This window comes from Somniosus microcephalus, chromosome 17 (genome assembly GCF_052327205.1).
Source record: "Somniosus microcephalus isolate GS21.2 chromosome 17, FLI_Smic_1.0, whole genome shotgun sequence".
Taxonomy (NCBI): Eukaryota; Metazoa; Chordata; class Chondrichthyes; order Squaliformes; family Somniosidae; genus Somniosus; species Somniosus microcephalus.
Window position 1 is genome coordinate 23,279,400 of NC_141003.1, and position 23,160 is coordinate 23,302,559.

Here is a 23,160-nt window from a genome sequence, read left to right on the forward strand (position 1 = left end):
TCCCTGGAGGTGATTGGAGCGCTAAATCAGGTGCTACACACCTGTCTTAAGGCGCAAAGGCCGAGGAGCGAGGCGCTAACTCAGAGTGCGGGTGAAGCGCAGGTGATGTCAGGTAGCAATGGAACACAGACACACTGGCACCGGCCAGTTCTTAAAGGGGAGGGTGGATCTTGCTCTCCAGCCACACCCTGCTCATTGCAGGCTTGAATCTCGGCCTGGACAGACCTGTGCCTAAATTTTCCAGCCAAGGACTATGGAAAGGGTGAGAGAACGAGCTCAGCACTTCAGTGACCGGGCCTTGGAGGCTCTGGTTGGCACGGTGGAGCGCAGAAGAGCTATACTGCAGCCTGAGAGTGGCAGGAGGCCATTGCCACGTGACTACAGAAGAGTCTGGAGGGAGGTGGCTCATCACGTCTCCTCCGGGAGCATGGTGCCCAGGACCCACAACCAATGTCACAAAAAGTTCAACGACTTCACTCGGGTGGTCAGGGTGAGTGGCTGTTGTTCAATACCTCTCCATCCCTCCATCTCAACCTCACTTTATGGCCAGAGGGTCTTAAAACCCCAATGCCCAACACTCATCCAACACCTATGGCCATTTAATAAAACACACACGCACATTTCACACCTTGCATACATTAAGGGCTATTCAACTATGGGAGGCACATCAGGAAAGACCATGGCTGCACATTTACTCAGACACCATCCTTTTTCTTGCAGGCCAAGCTATCTCATAACAGGAGACAGCAGCAACAGACGGGTGGAGGGCCGCCTCAGCTGCAACCCCTCAGCGATCTTGAGGCGCACGTCCACAGGATTGTGGCAATCCAGGTGATCGGTCCCGTCGCCCCTGGAGAGGTCGACCACGTTCGGGACAGCAATGGTATGGTCATCAGCTTTCTCTCCTCTCTCATTCCACTTGTCCCTCACAACACCAGCCTTTTACACTTTCAATCCAAATTACTAAATCGCTGCACTCCTTCCTCCCTTACTGCCCCCCTGTCCTCACGCTAAAGCCACTCTTGTACCTCCCTGCTTTCAGCTGCTGATTCACCAGCTGAGGAGACGAGCCCTCAATCTGCCAGTGGGAGTGAAGCCACGGGCGAGGAGGAAGAGGAAGCCAGAGCTTCAGTGAACCCTCTCCCGAGGAAGCTCATGTCCACACTGGGGCCACATCTTCCCTGGAGGGGAGCAGGGGGGAATGGCCTGATGAAGGTGAAGCTCCGGGACCCAGCGGGTTGCAGCAACGCGATGGGGGTAGGGAAGCTCGCGGGCCCTCTCCCCAGAGGGAGAGTAGGCCAGTGAGTCCTGCTGCACTGGACACGGAGGAGGAGCGGCTCATCTCTGAAATGAACACCCAGGCGGTGGAGAGGCACACTCAGCTCATGGGTGCTGTGGGAAGGGTGCCCGAAAGCATTGATGCACTGGCAAGGAGTGTGGAGCACAAAGCTGCAGCACAGGTGGACACCACGTAAATGCTTAGTGCTGCAATTCAGTCACTGGCTGCCGTGATCCAATCTCGGACTGCTCTCGTGCAGTCCCAGATTGAGGCAACGCAAGCACTGACTGCTGCCATCATCACTGCTTTGGCCACATTGCCCCGGGGCTCTCACGGTACCCAGGCCAGCAACCTGTGCTCCAGCAGATTGCTCCAGAAGCTGAGGTACTGCCCCGTGGGAGTGCCAGTGTGTCGGTCGAGCAGAGAGGTGCTTTCCACTCTCAAGATGACAGCATTCCTGCTCTCACCACTGGCACTTCCCCATTGCACTTGCCACCACCTGTAGCCCAGACTGCTGCTGCCCATGCAGAGTTGGTGCAGTCTGCAGCCGGGCCCTCCAGGCCCAGAGCTGGTCAAGGGCGTCCTTCAAGGGCATCTGTAGTCACAGGATCTGACATTCAGCAGCCTTCCACCAGCGTGCTGCAGCCACTGGGGCCCCATTATGGAGGAGCAGTAGAGTGGGAAGGGGGCAAGTGGCCAAGGGAAGGAGATCACCCTCGAAGGGCAAAAGGTAGGAGGTCTGACAAAATGTTGGGAATGTTTTTATTAAAGGCCGAGGTTTGCGTAATTCCTTTTGTTTAGTGTTTTGGCCATTATCTCCAGGTTGTGAGAACCAGTTATGTTAATTGATGATTTGTTGTGTTTGTTTCTATTAGTTTGTCATGAATAAATGACACACACAGAGTTTGTAAAATAAAAAAGATGTTGTATTCAAAATGTACATGTTTGGCCTTTGGAATCATTGCTGCCTCTTCTTCCTCCTCTTCCTCCTCCTCATCTGCTGGTGCACCAAGGCCCGGTGGCATTGGCTGGGTCCTGAGGATTGCCAGGTTATGAAGAATGCAGCACACAACTATGAAGAGGGAGACTCACTCAGGCGAGTACTGCAGGGCTCCTCCTGTGTGGTCCAGACAGCGGAACCGTTGCTTAAGGATGCCGATCGTCTGCTCAATGATGTTCCTGGTGGCGAGATGGCTCTCATTGTACTGCAGCTCAGTAAGGGTGTTGTGGTAATGGAGCCGTGTCATCAGCCAGGTGCAGAGTGGATAACCCTTGTCCCCGAGGAGCCAACCAGCTGGCTGTTGCATTGCCTGGAAAAGCTCTGGCACACCAGTCTGGCGCAGGATGGAAGCATCGTGGCTGCTGCCAGGATAGCGGGCATTGACAGCGAGTATCAGCTTACTGTGGTCACACACCAACTGGACATTTAAGGAGTTGAACCCCTTGCGGTTTCAGAAAACCTCTGCATTTTCATGCGGTGCCCCCAATGCCATATGCGTGCAGTCAATCGCGCCCTGCACCATGGGGAAGCCCGCTATCCTCGCAAAGCACAATGCGGGTTCATGCTGTTTCACCTGGTTCATCGGGAAAGAGATGTACTGGCGTCTCCTTTTATAGATGGTATTTCTGACCTGCCGGATACAGCAATGGACCGCGAACTGGGAGATATTGGCAATGTCCCCAGTAGCAGCTTCAAAGAAGCCGGTGGCATAAAAATTCAGAGCCACTGAGACCTTCACTGCCACCGACAGAGACGTCCTGGTCCTCAGTTGAGGCTGCAGATCTGGCTGCAGCAGGTGGCAGAGCTCAGTGACCACCTCCTTGCTGAAGCGCAGCCTGCACATGCACTGCTCCTCAGACAAATGAATGTAGGAGAATTGTTCCCGGAATATCCTGGGAGGGTAAGGTCTCCTGTGCACAGGCCTGTTGGCCCTCCTCCCTCTGGCCATGATTGCCACCCTCTCTCTGTGTCTCTGATGCCTCCGAATCTGCAGGTGCAGGACGACGCCCCGAATCAGTGCAGCCCCCAAAGTCTCTTGACAGTTGAAGTAATGAAGGTCAAATTCAAAAGAACCTGTAAAGTGCTGCTCAGTAGCCGAAACTACTTCACCCAGCGTTGACTCTCTGCAGAAGTTTCTCTCTCTCTCAGAATCTCTCTCTCTCTGTCAGAAGGAGTGGTGCAAAAATGTCTCCCACAAAAAAAGGCAGGAAGAGGGTGCTTTTAAATACTGCTCCCCCAGTCCCTTACCGACTGGAAAGCGTTCCAGTCTCCCTGTCGATGCTTGCAGCAGGCGGAAAGGAGGGGGCAGCCACGCAATATCCGGTCCGGGGCGCCACCGAGGCGTTGCACGCTGGACTGACGTCAGGATCTGCGGGCGCAGGAGATCGGGGCGGTAGAGTTTAGCGCTGCCGCAAAAACTCAGGTCAATTTCGCGAGCGGCGCAAACATCGCCGTGCCCGAGCACTAGTTGCGTTGCGCCCCATTTGTGCACTCTTAGGGTGCTAACGGGAGGCGCTAAGCAACTGAATTGTTCCCCCTTTATCTATTACTGGAAGCAGTAATGACACTTTCACTAAAAGATAATATTGGAGGAGGCTCATTATGGGGCAAGATTTTAAACAATCTCAAATTCGCTAATCATTGACTTGATGCAACATCTAAGACAGATTAGCAGAGATTGACTGATAAGGTGTTTGTGGAGAGTAGAATATATGGATTACCGATTCACAAAAAGACAAAGTTGATGTCATTTGGGAGGCATCGGGAAGATACTGAGATTACAATTGGAGGGGGAGCAGTTGAACAGGTGGAAAAGGTTGTACACCTTGGTGGGTTAGTGTGCTCCTCTAATTCTGGTGCACCCTCGGAGGTCAAACTCCAAACCATCGTCAACTAAGGGAGTTAGGAGGTAAATTAAAAAATAGGACCTCAAAGGTAGTAATCTCAGGATTGTTACCAGTGCCACGTGCTGGTCAGAGTAGAAATAGAAGGATATTTCAGATGAATACGTGGCTAGAGGAATGGTGCAAGGGGGAGGCATTCCAATTCCTGGGACATTGGAACCGGTTCTGGGGGAGGTGGGACCAGAACAAAATGGACGGTTTGCACCTGGGCAGGACTGGGACCGATGTCCTAGGGGGAGTGTTTGCTAGTGCTGTGGGGGAGGGTTTACGCTAAAATGGCAGGGGGTTGGGAACCTGTGCAGGGAGACAGAAGAAAGGGATACAAGGATAGAAGCAAAAGACAGGAAGGAGAAAAGCAAAAGTGGCAGTCAGAATAATCAAGGGTTTAAATCTAACATGGCCAGAGTAAATAATAATTCTAAAATGTCTAAGAGTGTTAAAAAAACAAGCCTGAAGGCTTTGTGTCTTAATGCGAGGAGCATTCATAATAAGGTGGATGAATTAGTTGTGCAAATAGATGTAAACAGATATGTTATGATTGGGATTACAGAAACATGGCTCCAGGCTGACCAAGGCTGGGAACTCAACATCCAGGAGTATTCAATATTCAGGAAAGATAGGCAAAAAGGAAAAGGAGGTGGGGTAGCATTTCTGGTTAAAGAGGAGATTAACACAATTGTAAGGAGGGATATTAGCTCTGATGATGTAGAATCTGTATGGGTAGAGCTGAGGAATACCAAGGGATAGAAAACGTTACTAGGAGATGTATACAGACCCCCAAACAGTAATGCGGAGGTTGGGGATGGCAACAAATGGGAAAATAGAGACATGTGCAATAAGGGCACAGCAGTTATCATGGGTGACTATAATCTACATATAGATTGGGCTAACCAAATTAGTAACAATACTGTGGAGGAGGAATTCCTGGAGTGTATACGGGATGGTTTCCTGGACCAATATGTCGAGGAACCAATTAGAGGTCAGGCCATCTTAGGCTGGGTATTAAGTAATGAGAAAGGATTTATTAGCAATCTTTTTGTGCGAGGCCCCTTAGGGCGGAGCGATCATAATATGATTGAATTCTTTATTAAGATGGAGAGTGAAGAATTTGATTCAGAGACTAGGGTCCTGAAATTAAATAAAGGATACTACGATGGTATGAGGCGTGAGTTGGGTAGGATCGATTGGGGAATGTTACTCAAAGGGTTGACAGTGGATAGGCAATGGCAAACATTTAAAGGTCACATGGATGAACTACAGAATTTGTTCATCCCTGTTTGGCATAAAAATAAAACAAAAAAGGTGACTCAACCGTGGCTAACAAGGGAAATTAGGGATAGCATAAGATCCAAGGAGAGGACATATAAATTGGCCAGAAAAAGCAGTAAACCTGAGGATTGGGAGCAGTTTAGGATTCAACAAAAGAGGACAAAGGGATTAATTAAGAGGGGGGAAATAGAGTATGAGAGTAAGCTTGCTTGGAACATAAAAGCTGACAGGAACAGCTTCTATAGATATGTGAAGAGAAAAAGATTGGTGAAGTCAAGCATAGGTCCCTTGCAGGCAGAATCAGGGGAATTTATAATGGGGAACAAAGAAATGGCAGACCAATTAAATACATACTTTGGTCTGTCTTCACAAAGGAGGACACAAATAACCTCCCAGAGTTGTCGGGGAACATAGGGTCTAATGAGAGTGAGGAACTGAAAGAAATCAGTATTTGTAGGGAAATGGTGATAGGGAAATTGATGGGATTGGAGGCCGATAAATCCCCAGGGCCTGATAATCTACATCCTAGGGTACTTAAGGAAGTGGCCCTAGAAATAGTAGATGCATTGCTGGTCATCTTCCAATATTCAATAGACTCTGGCACAGTTCCCATGGATTGGAGGGTAGCTAATATTACCCCACGGTTCAAAAAAGTTGGTAGAGAGAAAACAGGGAATTATAGACCGGTAAGCCTGACATCGGAAGTGGGGAAAATGCTAGAGTCCATTATAAAAGATGTAATAGCAGAGCACGTGGAAAACAGTGACAGGATCGGACAAAGTCAACATGGATTTACAAAAGGTAAATCGTGCTTGCCTAATCTACTGGAATTTTTTGAGGATATTACTGGTAAAATAGATAAGGGAGAACCAGTGGATGTGGTGTATTTGGACTTTCAGAAGGCTTTTGATAAAGTCCCGCATAAGAGATTACCGTGTAAAGTTATGGCACAGGGGATTGGGGGCAAGCTACTGACTTGGATAGAGAACTGCGTTCCTTTAATTCTGACCATGGCACATCCCCGATTTTAATCCTTCCACCATTGCTGGCCGTGCTTTCAGCTGTCTGGGCCCTAAGCTCTGGAATTCCCTTCCTAAACATCTCCGCCTCTCTATCTCGCCCCTCCTTTAAGACGCTCCTTAAATCTACCTCTTTCACCAAGCCTTTGGTCATCTGCCCCAATATGTGGCTGGGTGGCAAATCTTGTTTGCTGACACTCCTGTGAGGCGCTCTGGGACGATTTACTACATTAAAGGTGCTATATAAATACAAGTTGTTGGCTTTGTTGTTGTGAAGAAGACAACAAAGAAGGATTGGACTTGGATCAGCAGCTTTTGGCAGACGTAGTGGGATACGGAAGGCTGAAGATATTTTGGTGAAACAAAGACGAGAGTTTATGAAGCAATATTATCCCCATATTATTGTTCAGATCAGAGAGCTGGAACATGAGAAAAGTTGATGAGCAAAAGACACCAGGAGCAGAGATGAATAGTTGGACAGGAATAACGGGAGTTTCCGGGATGCAAAAATCAGAATGTTGCACACAGAGGCACCTGGAACAAGAAGCCGAGGAAGACCAAGGAAGACCAAGGAGGTGCTGGATAGACAATGTCAGGAGTGACTTATCACAGAAAGGGATACAGGTGAGTGGAGTGGTCAGTCTAATTTAGAACCCACAACATTGGTGTCAATAAATTCAGCCCCATTGTCGCTACTGAGCTGATGGACGAGGATTTAGTAATAATATTAAACTTGTACAGCAAAAATGTTATAAACACAGAGCAGGACTGAGCCCTTGGGCATAGCGGCAACTCCCAGTAACCTTTTATAAGATTTAGATTCATTTGGTGCCCCGTAGTTTCTCAATTATATCCTGTGTGTGAGGAATAAACTGAACTTTTTCAGGTTGGCAGGCTGTAACGAGTGGGGTGCCGCAAGGATCAGCGTTGGGGCCTCAGCTATTTACAATCTATATTAATGACCTAGATGAAGGGACCGAGTGTAATATATCCAAGTTTGCTGATGATACCAAGCTATGTGGGACAGTAAGCTGTGAGGAGAACACAAAGTGTCTGCAAAGGGATATAGGTAGACTGAGTGAGTGGGTAGTAAGGCGGCAGATGAAGTATAATGTAGGGAAATGTGAGGTTATTCACTTTGGTAGGAAGAATAGAGAAACTGAATATGTTTTTAAATGGTGAGAAACTTTCAAATGTTGGTGCTCAGAGAGATTTGAATATCCTCGTGCAAGAAACACAGAAAGCTGGCATGCAGGTACAGCAAGCAATAAGGAAGGCAAATGGCATGTTGGCCTTTATTTCAAGGGGATTGGAGTATAGGAGTAAGGAGGTATTGCTACAATTGTACAGGGCATGGGTGAGACCACACCTGGAGTACTGTGCACAGGTTTGGTCTCCTTACCCCACCTCATTGTTCTTTGATGTAATGTTTCCCTGACTGACCTGTTTGGACACCATTCACACCTTTGACTGCTGTGATTATCTCTCTGCCGAGGTGTGATAAATGGCAGTTGGAAAGGTTACCTGTAAACATCTGACATGATTCTCTGACTATATAAGCTGTGTCTTTATGCATTTCTCCACTTCACCTGAAGAAGGAGCAGCGCTCCGAAAGCTTGTGATTTCAAATAAAGCTATTGGACTATAACCTGGTGTTGTGTGATTTCTTACATTTGTCCACCCCAGTCCAACTCCGGCATCTCCACACCATGGCTACTATCGACACCACAAACTGCCGGCTCAAAGTGGAGAGGATCTCCAAGAACATCGCACATATCGACACAGACATCAAGTTTCTACAGAGATGCAAGAAAGCAGACAAGATCCCGAAAGGACTACAGATCACTAACCCACTCAAGTCGACCTACAACACAGACTATGCTGAGATACTCTGCCGTCGTACCTCTCGCACACTCCTCAACCATCTCGTACACCAGCTCTACAGCAGACGCCGCAACCTCGAAACCGAGATGGAGTCCATGTTCTCAGCCTGTGCTCAGGACACAGCAGACCAGCTACGAGACACCGCCAAACAAACAAGGCAACGGAACTACGCTACCTACATGCACACCAAGAACAGGAAGCTTGAGAAACTTGGCATCACCAGCAGCAGCAACCAAGCCTCCCCCGGTACCACGGTTGAAACCACAGGGAAATCCATCGTCAACCTGTCCGACCACACCCTTCAACCAGACGAAATTGAAGTTCTCAGCCGAGGGCTCAATTTCTGCCCCACCACCAAAATGGACCCCATCGGTCTCGCGGCAGACACAGAGGAATTCATCAGGAGAATGAGGCTCCGGGAATTCTTCCACAAATCCCAAGATGTCAGCAGCGAACCCAATGAGACAATCAATGATCCGGAACAGCAGACAGAGGGATCCGCAGTGCAGCAACCGAAGAAGAAAGAGTCAAATTGGACCCCTCCGGAGGGTCGCTGCCCTAAGCTTGACATGTATGCTCAAGCTGTCAGGAGATGCATCAACGCCACATTCATCAGCCGCACTCACAAGACAGTCCAGAATGTCACCCGAGCACAACGCAATGCCATCCACGCTCTCAAGACCAACCGCAACATCGTCATCAAACCAGCAGACAAAGGAGGTGCCATCGTCATACAGAACAGAACGGACTATTGCAAAGAAGTATACCGACAGCTGGACAACCAGGAACACTACAGACAGTTACCCGCAGATCCGACCAAAGAACACACCCGCCAACTCAACAGACTGATCAAAACCTTCGATCCAGACCTTCAAAGCATCCTACATGCTCTCATCCCACGTACTCCCCGCGTGGGTGACTTCTACTGCCTCCCAAAGATACACAAAGCCAACACACCTGGACGTCCTATCGCATCAGGCAACGGAACGCTGTGTGAGAACCTCTCTGGATATGTCGAGGGCATCCTGAAACCCATCGTACAGGGAACCCCCAGCTTCTGTCGCGACACTACAGACTTCTTACAGAAGCTCAGCACCCATGGACCAGTTGAATCAGGAACACTCCTCACCACGATGGACGTCTCGGCACTCTACACCAGTATCCCCCATGATGACGGCATCGCTGCGACAGCCTCAGTACTCAACACCAACAACAGCCAATCTCCAGACGCCATCCTACAACTCATCCGCTTCATCCTTGACCACAATGTCTTCACCTTCGACAACCAGTTCTTTACCCAAACACACGGAACAGCCATGGGGACCAAATTCGCACCCCAATACGCAAACATCTTCATGCACAAGTTCGAGCAAGACTTCTTCGCTGCACAGGATCTCCAACCAACGCTATACACCAGATACATCGACGACATTTTCTTCCTATGGACCCACGGCGAAGAATCACTGAAAAGACTACACGATAACATCAACAAGTTCCATCCCACCATCAAACTCACCATGGACTACTCCTCAGAATCAGTCTCATTCCTGGACACACGAATCTCCATCAAAGACGGACACCTCAGCACTTCACTCTACCGCAAGCCCACGGACAACCTCACGATGCTTCACTTCTCCAGCTTCCACCCTAACCACGTTAAAGAAGCCATCCCCCATGGACAAGCCCTGCGAATACACAGGATCTGCTCAGACGAGGAGGAACGCGATGGACACCTACAGACACTGAAAGACGCCCTTGTAAGAACGGGATATGACGCTCGACTCGTCGATCGACAGTTCCGACGGGCCACAGCGAAAAATCACATAGACCTCCTCAGAAGACAAACACGGGACACAACCAACAGAGTACCCTTCGTCGTCCAGTACTTCCCCGGAGCGGAGAAACTACGCCATGTTCTTCGCAGCCTTCAACATGTCATCGATGATGACGAACACCTCACTAAGGCCATCCCCGCGCCTCCACTACTCGCTTTCAAACAGCCGCCTAACCTCAAACAGACCATCGTTCACAGCAAATTACCCAGCTTCCAGGAGAACAGCGACCACGACACCACACAACCCTGCCACAGCAACCTCTGCAAGACATGCCAGATCATCAACACAGATACCATCATCACACGTGAGGACACCACCCACCAGGTACATGGTACATACTCATGTGACTCGGCCAACGTTGTCTACCTCATACGTTGCAGGAAAGGATGCCCCGGAGCATGGTACATCGGCGAGACCATGCAGACACTGCGACAACGGATGAACGGACACCGCGCAACAATCACCAGGCAGGAGTGTTCCCTTCCAGTCGGGGAACACTTCAGCAGTCAAGGACATTCAGCCTCCGATCTTCGGGTAAGCATTCTCCAAGGTGGCCTTCGAGACACACGACAACGCAAAATCGTCGAGCAGAAACTGATAGCCAAGTTCTGCACCCATGAGGACGGCCTTAACCGAGATCTTGGGTTCATGTCACGCTACATGTAACCCCACCTGATGTAGGGTCATCCAGACTCGAGTCGACATTGGCTTGTTCTCTCTACACAGATGCGGCCGGACCTGCTGTGATTTCCAGCCAAAAAAAATGTTTTTTGTCTGTTTTTTTGTTTTTCATACAGACCCCAGCATCTGCAATATTTGACCCCTTGTGACCCCACCTCATTGTTCTTTGATGTAATGTTTCCCTGACTGACCTGTTTGGACACCATTCACACCTTTGACTGCTGTGATTATCTCTCTGCCGAGGTGTGATAAATGGCAGTTGGAAAGGTTACCTGTAAACATCTGACATGATTCTCTGACGATATAAGCTGTGTCTTTATGCATTTCTCCACTTCACCTGAAGAAGGAGCAGCGCTCCGAAAGCTTGTGATTTCAAATAAAGCTGTTGGACTATAACCCGGTGTTGTGTGATTTCTTACATTTGTCCACCCCAGTCCAACTCCGGCATCTCCACACCATATCTAAGGAAGGATATACTTGCCTTGGAGGCAACAAAGTTTCACTAGATTGATTCCTGGGATGAGAGGGCTGTCCTATGAGGAGAGATTGTGTAGAATGGGCCGATACTCTCTGGAGTTTAGAAGAATGAGAGGTGATCTCATTGAAACATACAAGATTCTGACAGGGATGGACAGGGTAAATGCTGAGAGGTTGGTTCCCCTGGCTGGAGTGTCTAGAACTAGGGGGCATAGTCGCAGGATAAGAGGTAGGCCATTTTAAACTGAGATGAGGAGGAATTTCTTCACTCAGAGGGTTGTGAATCTTTGGAATTCTCTGCCCCAGAGGGCTGTACATGCTGAGTCTTTGAGTGTATTCAGATTTTGGACCCATGGGGAAGCAAGGGATATGGAGATCGGGTGGGAAAGTGGAGTTGAGGTCGATGATCAGCTGTGATCTTATTGAATGGCGGAGCAGGCTCGAGGGGCTGTGTGGCCTACTCCTGCTCTTATTTCTTATGTTCATATGAATGGGGCGGATGTCAGCTGCTGTTAGATCATTTGAGTTTTTACAAATCTATCTGGAACCATATGTCCTTCTTAGCGATCGGTACCTGTGGAGTGGCTCAGTGTAGTACGGCCCAGATAGTGGCTGCTCCAGCGTATCCTGCCCTTCTCTGGAGATTGCTGTGGTCTCAGCATTGATTGATGAAGCAGTTACATTTATTGTCCATCCCTCGTTGCCTTGAGACGGTGGTGGTGATGGGCCTTCTCCTTGACCCACTGCAGTCCTTGTGGTGATGGTGCTGCCGTATTGAAGCTCAGCAGATAATTCCAAGACTTTGACCCAGGGACAATGAAGGAACTGTTCTATATAGTTTAGGCGGGGTGGTGTGTGACATGGCGTGGAACACGGAGGTGATGGTGTTCCCACACCATTGCTGCTCTTGTCCTTTCCAATGATGGAGGTAGCAGTGGAGGGAGGTGCTGTTGAAGTAACATTGGCGAGTTGCTGCAGTGCATTGTATGGGCCATGGATACTGCAGCCACAGTGCATTGGTAATGGAGGGCTGAAGATTAAACCCAGTGGCTGTGAAGCAAACCGACCTGTGCTGGATGGTGTGGAACTGGATAATGGTTTTTAGCTGCAGCTTTATCAACCCAGGCGAGTGTTCCATCACACTCCTGCTGTGAGCGTTATACCTGGAGAGACTTTGATCGGTCAGTAGGTCAGCCAATCATCAGAGTAGCCAGCCTGGGCCCTGCAATCCAGAGTTACTATGATTGGCCCAGTAACAATACTGGAGAATTCCTGCTGGCTGGGGTCCTGCTGAGAGTGGTACTATTAAAGGACAGAGATAGTTTGCTGTGCTTTCTTACTCCAGGGGATCATTAGTTGCATTTAAGGGGCATACTGTTTACAACACAGCACCTTGACAAGCTATCCAGGCACTTGAAACAGCAATATGTAGGGGGAAGCAGACAACAAAGGGATTGGTAGCTTGATCAGAATATTAATCAAGGATAGACAGATCCTAATCAACTTTCACCCCCGTCCCCCACTACAGGCAGTGCCTGGGGGGCGGGGGGGGGGGGGAAGAACGATGGTTATTTGGTTTGCCAAACTGTCCCACATTAACTGGCTTAGATTAATTGAGTATTTCCACTGCCACCCCCTCATTACGATACACTGACTGACTGGATTTACTCTTGCACAAGAAACCACACAACTGAGGAATTGTTTATTAATTACATAAGCAGCACTTAATTAAATCCAGAGAGCAAAGCCATTCGACTACAGCACAGTAATTCAGCAGAATCCAGTTTGATTATCAATTTCCAGTTGGGATTAGTAATTTCATCTTAATAAATTGGGACAACTAGTTTACTATCAGACTCCTCAGATAGCTGACACGTTAACATCCTTTGATATTGGAGAGCTAGTCTATTGGATAGAATCGAGATTATAAAGCCACACTTGTGATCTCAGGTGAAGTGTGAGGATGGTGTAGCCTCGACAGGTCAGTGATGGACATTCAGCTGAAGGCTCGGTCTATTCTTCAATGCTCTGCTGCTGGGACCATTCACCATCTACACCATTACCTGTACCTGGATAAGCTGTCTTCAATCTCACTTCACTTGCTCTTCAGGAAACTCACTGACTCACTGGTGTCATTATAAAGATTTAGCTAACGGAAGCTCTCAGCACAAGGGGCGATTTGCCTGGAAATAAACACCACCCTCTACCTACTCTAAAGGACCCCTACAGGTAACAGGTTCATGTCACTACAATACACCCATGCACCTGCTGTAAACATACTCAGAGTCATAGAGTCATAGAGTTTTACAGCACAGAAAGAGGCCCTTCGGCCCATCGTGTCTGCACCGCCCATCCATCCCTGTCCAGTCTAATCCCATTTTCCAGCATTTGGTCCATAGCCTTGTATGCATTGGCATTCCAAGTGCTCATCCAAATGCTTCTTGAATGTTGTGAGGGTTCCTGCCTCTACCACCCTTTTGGGCATTGAGTTCCACATTCCAACCACCCTCTGGGTGAAAAAGTTCCTCCTCAAATCCCCTCTAAATCTCCTGCCCCTTACCCTGAATCTATGCCCCCTTGTTATTGACCCCCCTACTAAGGGGGAAAAGTTCCTCTTTGTCTACCCTATCTATGCCCCTCATCATTTTGTATACCTCAATCAGGTCCCCCCTCAGCCTTCTTTGCTCCAAGGAAAACAACCCCAGCCTGTCCAGCCTCTCTTCATAGCTGAGGCGCTCCATCCCAGGTAACATCCTGGTGAATCTTCTCTGCACCCTCTCCAAAGCAATCACATCCTTCCTATAGTGAGGCGACCAGAACTGCACACAGTACTCCAGCTGTGGCCTCACCAGCGTTTTGTACAGCTCCATCATAACCTCCCTGCTCTTATATTCTATGCCTCGGCTAATGAAGGCAAGTATCCCATATGCCTTTTTAACCACCTTATCTACCTGTTCCGCTGCCTTCAGGGATCTATGTACATGTACACCAAGGTCCCTCTGACCCTCTGTACTTCCTAGGGTCCTACCACTCATTGTGTATTCCCTTGCCTTATTTGTCCGTCCAAAATGCATCACCTCGCACTTTTCAGGGTTAAATTCCATTTGCCACTTTTCCGCCCATCTGACCAACCCGTTTATATCGTCCTGTAGCCTGAGGCTTTCCTCCTCGCAATTGACCACCCCACCAATTTTCGTGTCATCTGCGAACTTGCTGATCATACCTTTTACATTCTCATCCAAATCATTTATGTAGATCACAAACAACAAGGGACCCAGCACCGATCCCTGAGGTACCCCACTGGACACAGGCTTCCAGTCACAAAAGCAACCTTCGACCATTACCCTCTGCCTCCTGCCACTCAGCCAGTTTAGGATCCAACGCGCCAAGGCACCCTGGATCCCATGGGCTCTTACCTTCTTGACCAGTCTCCTATGCGGGACTTTGTCAAAGGCTTTACTGAAGTCCATGTAAACCACATCCACAGCATTTCCCTCATCCACCCCCCTAGTCACCCCCTCGAAAAATTCAATCAGATTTGTCAGACATGATTTACCCTTGACAAAGCCATGCTGACTATCCCCGATTAATCCTTGCCTCTCCAAGTGGAGACTAATTTTGTCCCTCAGAATTTTTTCCAATAATTTCCCTACCACAGATGTTAGGCTCACTGGCCTGTAATTCGCTGGTTTATCCCTGCTACCCTTCTTGAATAATGGTACTACATTAGCTGTTCTCCAGTCCTCTGGTACATCCCCTGTGGCCAGAGAGGTTCTGAAAATTTGTGTCAGAGCCCCTGCAATCTCCTGCTTTGCCTCCCACAGCAGCCTGGGATACATCTCGTCCGGGCCTGGGGATTTATCCACTTTTTGGCCTGCTAAAACCGCTTGCACCTCCTCCCTCTCGATGCTAATATGTTCAAGTATGTCACAGTCCCCTTGCCCGATTTCTATGTCTGCATCGTCTTTCTCCATAGTGAACACAGATGCAAAAAATTCATTTATAACCCCACCTACATCATCTGGCTCTACACACAGATTGCCACTTTGGTCCCTAATGGGCCCTACCCTTTCCCTGGTTATCCTCTTGCCCTTAATATACTTATAAAACATCTTAGGATTTTCCTTTATTTTGCTCGCCAGTGTTATGTCATGGCCCCTCCTCGCCCTCCTAATTTCTTTTTTAACTATGCCCCTGCACTTTTTATACTCCTCTAGGGCTTCTTCCGTCTTTAGTCTTTTGTAACTGCCAAAAGCCCCCCTTTTATTTCTAATGCATTTTTGTATATCCCTTGTCATCCAAGGTTCCCTTTGCTTGTTGGTCCCACCCTTGACCTTTACAGGAACATGTTGGCGCTGTACTCTCTCTATTTCCCTTCTGAAAGTCTCCCACTGTGAAAACACCAACTCACGTTTGGAAATGTCCTGCTCCATTTCACCAATAACCAATCGGAGCCACCTGCTTCAGGTGTCCCTCACTGAAGCAGTTATGTTGGTACTACAGAAGACCTCAAGCTAATGAAGAATTACAGTCCAGAATGCTCAGGTTATGTGTGCAGCCTTGGTGGCTTGAGCCGGCCACTACTGGCAAGGAATACTTTGCATACACGGGCCTGCACTAAAATTATCATCTTAACTTCCCTGAATGCTGGTGGATTTAGTTCATTGCGATGACCCGTCCTGCAATTCTTGGGGCATTTTCCTCACAGAAACTATGAGCAGAGATTAAGGCAGTGATCAAAACCATGGTCAAAATCAGTTGGGTGAGAAATGGAATCACCAGGGGAGCGCCTCAGTGCTTTAGGGCAAGAGTTACATAAGAATTAGGAGCAAGAGTCGTCCATGTGGCCCCTCGAGCCCACTCCGCCATTCGCCAAGATCATGGCTGCTCTGATCTTGGCCTCAACTCCATTTTCCTGCCTGTTCCCATAACCCTCGACTCCCCTGTAGCTCAAATATCTGTATCTCCACCTTGAATATATTCACTGACTCAGCCTCCACAGCACTCTGGGATACAGAATTACAAAGATTCACAACTCAGGAAATTCCTCCTCATCAGACTTAATGGGCGACCCCTTATCCTAAAACTATGCCCCCTAGTTCTGAATTCCCCACGAGGGGAAACATCCTCTCAGCATCTACCCTGTCAAGCCCCCTCAGAATCTTATGTTTCAATAAGATGACGTCTCATTCTTCTAAACGCCAATGAATACAGGCCCAACCTACTCAACCTTTCCTCATAAGGCAACCCTTTCATCTCAGGAATCAACCTAGTGAACCTTCTCTGAACAGCCTCCATTGCAAGCATGTCCCTCCTTAAATAAGCTGACCAAAACTGTATGCAGTGCCCTAGGTGTGGTCTCACCAGTGCCCTGTACAGTTGTAGCAAGACTTCCCTACTTGTATACTCCATCCCCTTCAAATAAAGGCCAACATGCCATTTGCCTTCCTATTTACTTGCTGTACCTGCTGGCTAACTTTCATGTACGAGGACTCCCAGATCCTTCTGTAATGCAGCATGATGCAGTCTATCTCCATTTAAATAATATTTTACTTTTCTATTCTTCCTACTAAAGTGGATAACCTCAGTTTCCCACATTATACTCCAGCTGCCAAATCTTTGCCCACTCACTTACCTATCTATATCCCTTTGCAGACTGTCATCCTCAAATTGCTTTCCCACCTATCTTTATAGCATTACAAAGTTGACGACAGTACTGTCCTTCATCCAAGTCATTAATATAGATTGTAAATAGTTGAGACCCCAGCACTGATGCTGTGGCACCCCACCAGTTACAGTTTGCCAATTGTCAAATGACCCATAGAAACAGAAGATAGGAGTAGGAGTAGGCCATTCGGCCCCTCGAGCCTGCTCCACCACTCAATGCGATCATGGCTGATCATCCAAATTCAGTACCTGGTCCCTGCTTTCTCCCCATATCCCTTGAGCCATAAGAAATATATCCAACTCCTTCTTGAATATATTTAGTGTATTGGCGTCTACTGCCTTGTGGTAGAGAATTCCACAGGTTCACCACTCTCTGGGTGAAGAAATTCCTCCTCATTTCCGTCCTAAATGGCCTACCCCTTATCCTTAGACTGTGACCCCTGGTTCTGGTCTCTCTGACCATCAGGAACATCCTGCCTGCATCTAGTCTGTCCAGTCCTGTCAGAATTTTATAAGTTTCAATGAGATCCCCTCTCATTCTTCTAAACTCCAGCGAGTACAAGCCCAATCTCTCCTCAGAAGTCATTCCTGCCATCCCAGGTATCAGCCTGGTGACTCTTTGCTGAACTCCTTGCATGGCAAGAACATCCTTCCTCAGATAAGGCAACCAAAGCTGCACACAATACTCAAGGTGTGGTCTCACCAAGGCCCTGTACAACTGCAGTAAGACGTCCTTGTTCCTGTACTCATACCCTCTTGCTACGAAGGCCAACATACCATTTGCCTTCTTAACCGCCTGCTGCACCTGCATGCTTACCTTCAGCGACTGGTGCACAAGGACACCCAGGTCTTGTTGCACTTCCCCATCTATTGCCATTCAGATTATAATCTGCCTTTGTTTTTGCCAAAGTGGATAACCTCACATTTATCCACGTTATATTGCATCTGCCATGCACTTGCCCAATCACCCAACCAGGTATTTCTCAGCATCCTCCTCACAGCACACACCCAGCTTTGTGGCATCTGCAAATTTGGAGATATTACATCTAGTTCCCTTGTCTAGATTAATATATATCTAGATCATTAATATATATTGTGAATAGCTGGGGTCCAAGGACCGATCCCTCCGGTACCCCACTAGTCACTGCCTGCCACTCAGAAAAAGAGCCGTTTATTCCAACTCTTTGCTTTCTGTCTGCCAACCAGTTTGCTATCCAAGTCAATACCTTGCCCCCAATCCCATGTGCCTTAACTGTATACACTAATCTTATGCAGGACCTTATTAAAAGCCTCCTGAAAGTCCATTTATCCCAACTCTTTTCTGTTAGCCAATCCTCTATCCATGCTAATATTACCATCAACACTGAGCTCTTATTTTGTGCAGTAACCTTTAACGTGGCACCTTAGCAAATGACTTTTGGAAATCCAAATCACCCTGCTCGTTACATACGCAAAGAATTCATATACATTTGTCAAACACTATTTCCCTTTCATAAAACAGAACATAATAGGAGCAGGAGCAAGCCATTTGGCCCTTTGAGCCTGCTTTGCCATTCAATAAGATCATGGCTGATCTTCTACCTCATCTCCACTATCACCATATCCCTTGATTCCATTGATAGTCAAAAATCCATCGATCTCAGTCTTGAATACACTGACCGACAGCCTCCACAGCCCACTGGGGTGGAGAATGCCAAAGATTCACCACCCTCAGTGAAGACATTTCTCCTCCTCAGTCCTAAAATGGCCAACCCCTTATCTTTAGACTGTGACCCTGGTTTTGGACTCCCCAGCCAGAAGAAACATCCTCCTTGCATCTAGTCTGTCAATCCCCTCATTCTACTAAACTCTAGGGTATATATTCCCAGTCTACTCATGACAAACCCATATCCTAGGAACCCATCTGCTGAACGTTCATTGCACTCCCTCTATGGCAAGTACATCCTTCCTTAGGCAAGATGACCAAAGCTGTACACAATACTCCAGGTGTGGTCTCACCAGGGCCCTATTTAATTGCAGTAAGCCATCTTCACTCATACTCAAATCCTCTTGTAATAAAGGCCAACATACCATTTGCTTTCCTAATTGCTTGCAGTTCCAGCACGTTAACTGATTTGTGTACAAGGACACCCAGGTCCCCCTGAACAAACATATCCCCAATTGCTCCATTGGTTAACTTCACATTTCTCTACATTATATTCCATTTGCCATGCTCTCGCCCACTCACTAAGCCTGTCTAAATCCCCTTGAAGCCTCCTTGCATCCTCCTCAAGTTCTCACCCAGCTTTAGATCAGCAAACCTGGATATATTATATTTGGTTCCTCATCCAAATCATTGATTAGATTGTGAATAGCTGAGGCCCAAGCACCGATCCTTGCGGTACCCCACTAGTTACAACCTGCCATCCCAAAAATGACCTGTTTATTGCTGTTGTTTTCTGTCCATTAACCAAGCCTCAATCCATGCTAGTATATTACCCCCAATCCCATGAGCTCTAATTTTGTTTAATAACCTACTGTGGCACCTTATCAAATGTCTGCTGAAAAGCCAAATACACCACATCCACTGGTTCCCCCTTAACTATTCTGCTAGTTACAACCTCAAAAATCTCCAACAGATTTGTCAAACATGATTTCCTTCAAATCTGTGTTGACTCTGCCCAATCCTGCTTTTATTTTCCAAGTGCCATGTTGAGTTCAATGAAGAGGGACCAAGGACCAAGGCAGCTGAATTACATTCTAACTTTGTATTTGACACCAACATTATTCTTGCTCAACCACATTTAGTGCACTCCTTCCATGTATTGAAGATGCAATACTTCACCTTTCCCTACATTGAACCCAATGTGCCACTGACCCATGATCCTGGACAATCCATGGCCCAGAACACACTACCCACAGTCCCAGTTTGGGGGGCTTGGATTGAAATTTTTCAATCTGCATCATTGCTGTGGGTCTTGCAGAAGCCCCAGTCCCCACTATGGATCTACCGGCACCTGTCAGTGGGTGAAACATGGGGCCTCTGCCCCATTACCACTAACCATGTGCCACAGTGGCTTTGGTTCTGTAACCATCATCTTTCCATAATTCAGGTCACATCTTGAAACTAGATCAATGAAAAGCAGAGCATTTCTTTCATCAATACTCCTGTCAGAGTTCTGTGCAGCAGCTCAAGCACCACCTGGCTTTGGGAAATCTCTGCCGACTGATCATTGTTAACTCAGGATTCTCCAAAGTCAAACTCAAAGTATCCTGTATTGTCAAAACTAGTTTCTCAGCAACTGAAACTAGACTAGCCAACTGATAATGACCTACCCTCAATCCCCGACTTCCTGTAGAGGTTGTCCCCACAATAAAGGCTCCTTCAGACACCAGTGATTCTGGGGAAAGCCTCTTGTGCAGGAGTTCCACTCCGCACTGTGGGCATCACACCCCACATTGAGTGGGGTGACTGGATTAGTGCTTCCTACAGTTCCAGATCAGTAAGGATAAGAAAGGCCATGACACCTCCACCCTCAATTGATGTGCTAATACTCCCCCTACTGCTTTATTGAATTGACTGGAGTTTTGATCGATACTGGAACTGGATTCCAGACGGATGCTGGAAGGCTGTTCAGAGCAGCTGCTGAAGACCAGGAGGAAGCTTCCCACTGCCGGTCTAGCGAGGCCCAAAACAACCCAACTAGTGGTTTAATAAAAGCAGGAAATAGGTAGGTCAGGCAGCCTCTGTGGAGAGAAACAGAGTTAATGTTTCAGGTCAATGACCTTTCATCAGAATGGGTAAAAGTTAGTGATGTAACAGAGTTTAAGCAAGTACAGGGGCAGGGAAAGGAGTGTGATAGACTTCAAGACAGCCAGGCTGGTGGAATGGGCAGACAGATGAAATTTAACACAAACGTGCAAAGTGAAACATTTGGTAGGAAGAACGAGGACAGGCAATATAAACTAAAGGGTACAATCCTAAAGTGGCTGCATGAACAGAGAGACCTGGGAGTATGTGTGCACAAATCATTGAAGGTGGCAGGGCAGGTTGACAAAGCAATTAAAAAAGCATATGGGATACTGGGCTTTACAAGTAGAGGCATGGAGTACAAAAATCAAGGAAATGAACTTTTAGAAAACACTGGTTTGGCCTCAACTGGAGTATTGTGTCCAATTCTGGGCAGCGCTCTTTGGGAATGATGTGACGGCCCTAGAGAGGGTGCATGGAAGAATGATTCCAGGGATGAGGATGTCAGTTACATGGATGGCGAGAGAAGCTGGGGTTCTTAGAGCAGAGAAGGTTCAGAGAGCAGATTGGAGAGGTTTTCAAAAGCATGAGGCGTCGAGACAGTAGATAGAGGGGAACTGTCGCCATTGGCAGAACGGGCCAGAGCCAGAGGACACAGATTGAACGTTAGTTGTAAAAGATCCAAAGGAGAGACATGAGGAAAATCCTTTTTTTGTTTTTTTACTCAGAGTGGTTAATAACTGGAATGCACGGTCCGAAAGGTTGGAGGAGGCCGATTAAATCGTGGCTTTCAAAAGGGAATTGGATAAGCAACAAATAAAAAAAAAATTGCAGGGCTACAGGGAAAGGGCCGAGGAGTGGGACTAGCTGAAGTGCTCTTGCAAACAGCAGGCACGGGCTCAATGGTGACAGCACAGAAGGAGGCCATTCTCTGAACACAAGATCAGGGTTCATGTATAACAGGGTTTTATTGTCCAACAGACATCTACAGTTCCATGGAGCTGCACTCGGAGCCCACCCTGCGGCGATGGTCCATTTTCCACATGGCAACAGTCCCGACCAACAGGGCCACGGAGAGCAGAGCTACCCCAACCGCTGCTCCAGGAAGAACACGGGAGGGGGAATCAGCAGCAGCATCTGTGGGGAGAAGGGAGGGTTAGATGGGCACCAGTTACTCCATCACTAAACAGTGGCAGGGGCCTCCTTTACCTTTCTCTTCCTGGTGGATCCCAGCAGCCAATCTCTCATCTTCCAGGAAAATGATGGCTCCATCAGCGGTCACCAAGGACCCAGCCCGGTCATCGGCGCTTCTTCGCCTCTCTGGGGGAGACAAGAGGCAAGAGTTCAAGGTGGGCAATTCAATGTGCAGCTGTCTGAAGCGCTGAATCAGGTGTACAATCCGATGGCCCAATGCAAAAACCCTCGGGCAGTGAGTACCGGAGAGATTGGACTGTAGTTAAACACTGTTCCCTCACTGTCAGACTACGATTCACTCCTGATTCTCAGAAGGACCCGCATCAACCCAGCAAAGTTTGCAGTCGTTGACGGGTCCAATGGCCAGGCTGGTCTCCTGGGGAAAGAGACCCGTTTTAAGCACTAGTTTGACGAGCGGTTACACTGGACATACACACATTGCCCAGGTCTCCCCGCCCCCAGATATCGGTTCAGTTCCACCCTGGAACTCCTGGCGACGGCAGGATGCTGGATCAATGTTCAAGGCCAGAGGTGGATTCCATTCAGAACCAGTGCAAGATGTGCTCAGAGCCCCTGAGCCAGATTGCTATTCTGCTGTAGACTAACTGGGATAGAGTTGAGCGGGCAGATTGAGGACACTGCTCCTGTGCCCACTGTTGGGCCCTTGCTGAGTGAGCCCAGTGTCCAGATGCCCCACACCCACCCTTCCCCATCATGCTTCAGTTTCTAGTCAGATCCCAGCTACTTACTGGGGCTGCAGGGAGCCGTGCAGTTCTCTCGGGTGGAAGGGAAGCAAACCTCAGCACTGCAGTGGAAGTGAACCTGGAAAGAGACAGTGCGGTCTGGTCAGTGCCACAGCTCCCAGTCAGGAGATTCATGCTTCTACAGTCAAAGGGTCAACAGGGGCCTCCTCACTGTGAGCAAGACCCAGGGAACAAGTTCAACCAAGAGAGCCAGAGAGCAAGACTGAAGGAAACTCACCTCCCCGCTCAGAGCCCGGCCCGAAACTCGGTCCCAGAAAGCGAAAGTGCTGACTACAAACCGATTCTGGTGAGTTGGGAACGGCGAATGGGAAGCGGCGTCTACCGGGAGGAGGCGGGTTTTGTAATGGTCTCCAGTAAAGGGGCACCTGGAACAGAGAAAGAGCGGGTTATATGGAGAGGGCACCTGGAACTCCCAACTACAGAGTTACAGCGGCACATCAAAGCAAAGTCCCGAGAT

At 48.2% G+C, this 23,160-nt stretch overlaps 1 protein-coding gene across 1 annotated transcript in view; it reads right to left on the reverse strand.

Moving 5' to 3' along the window:
• LOC147105573 (uncharacterized) overlaps positions 1-23,160 on the reverse strand; it is a 37,007-nt gene that overhangs the window by 11,965 nt on the left and 1,882 nt on the right. Inside the window, exons 6-8 of the mRNA XM_086010059.1 lie at positions 22,921-23,068; positions 22,689-22,761; positions 21,955-22,065 (exon numbers count right to left, since the gene is read on the reverse strand). Of these exons, the coding sequence (XP_085866185.1) occupies positions 21,955-22,065; positions 22,689-22,761; positions 22,921-23,068 (332 nt within the window). The remainder of the gene's footprint in view (positions 1-21,954; positions 22,066-22,688; positions 22,762-22,920; positions 23,069-23,160) is intronic.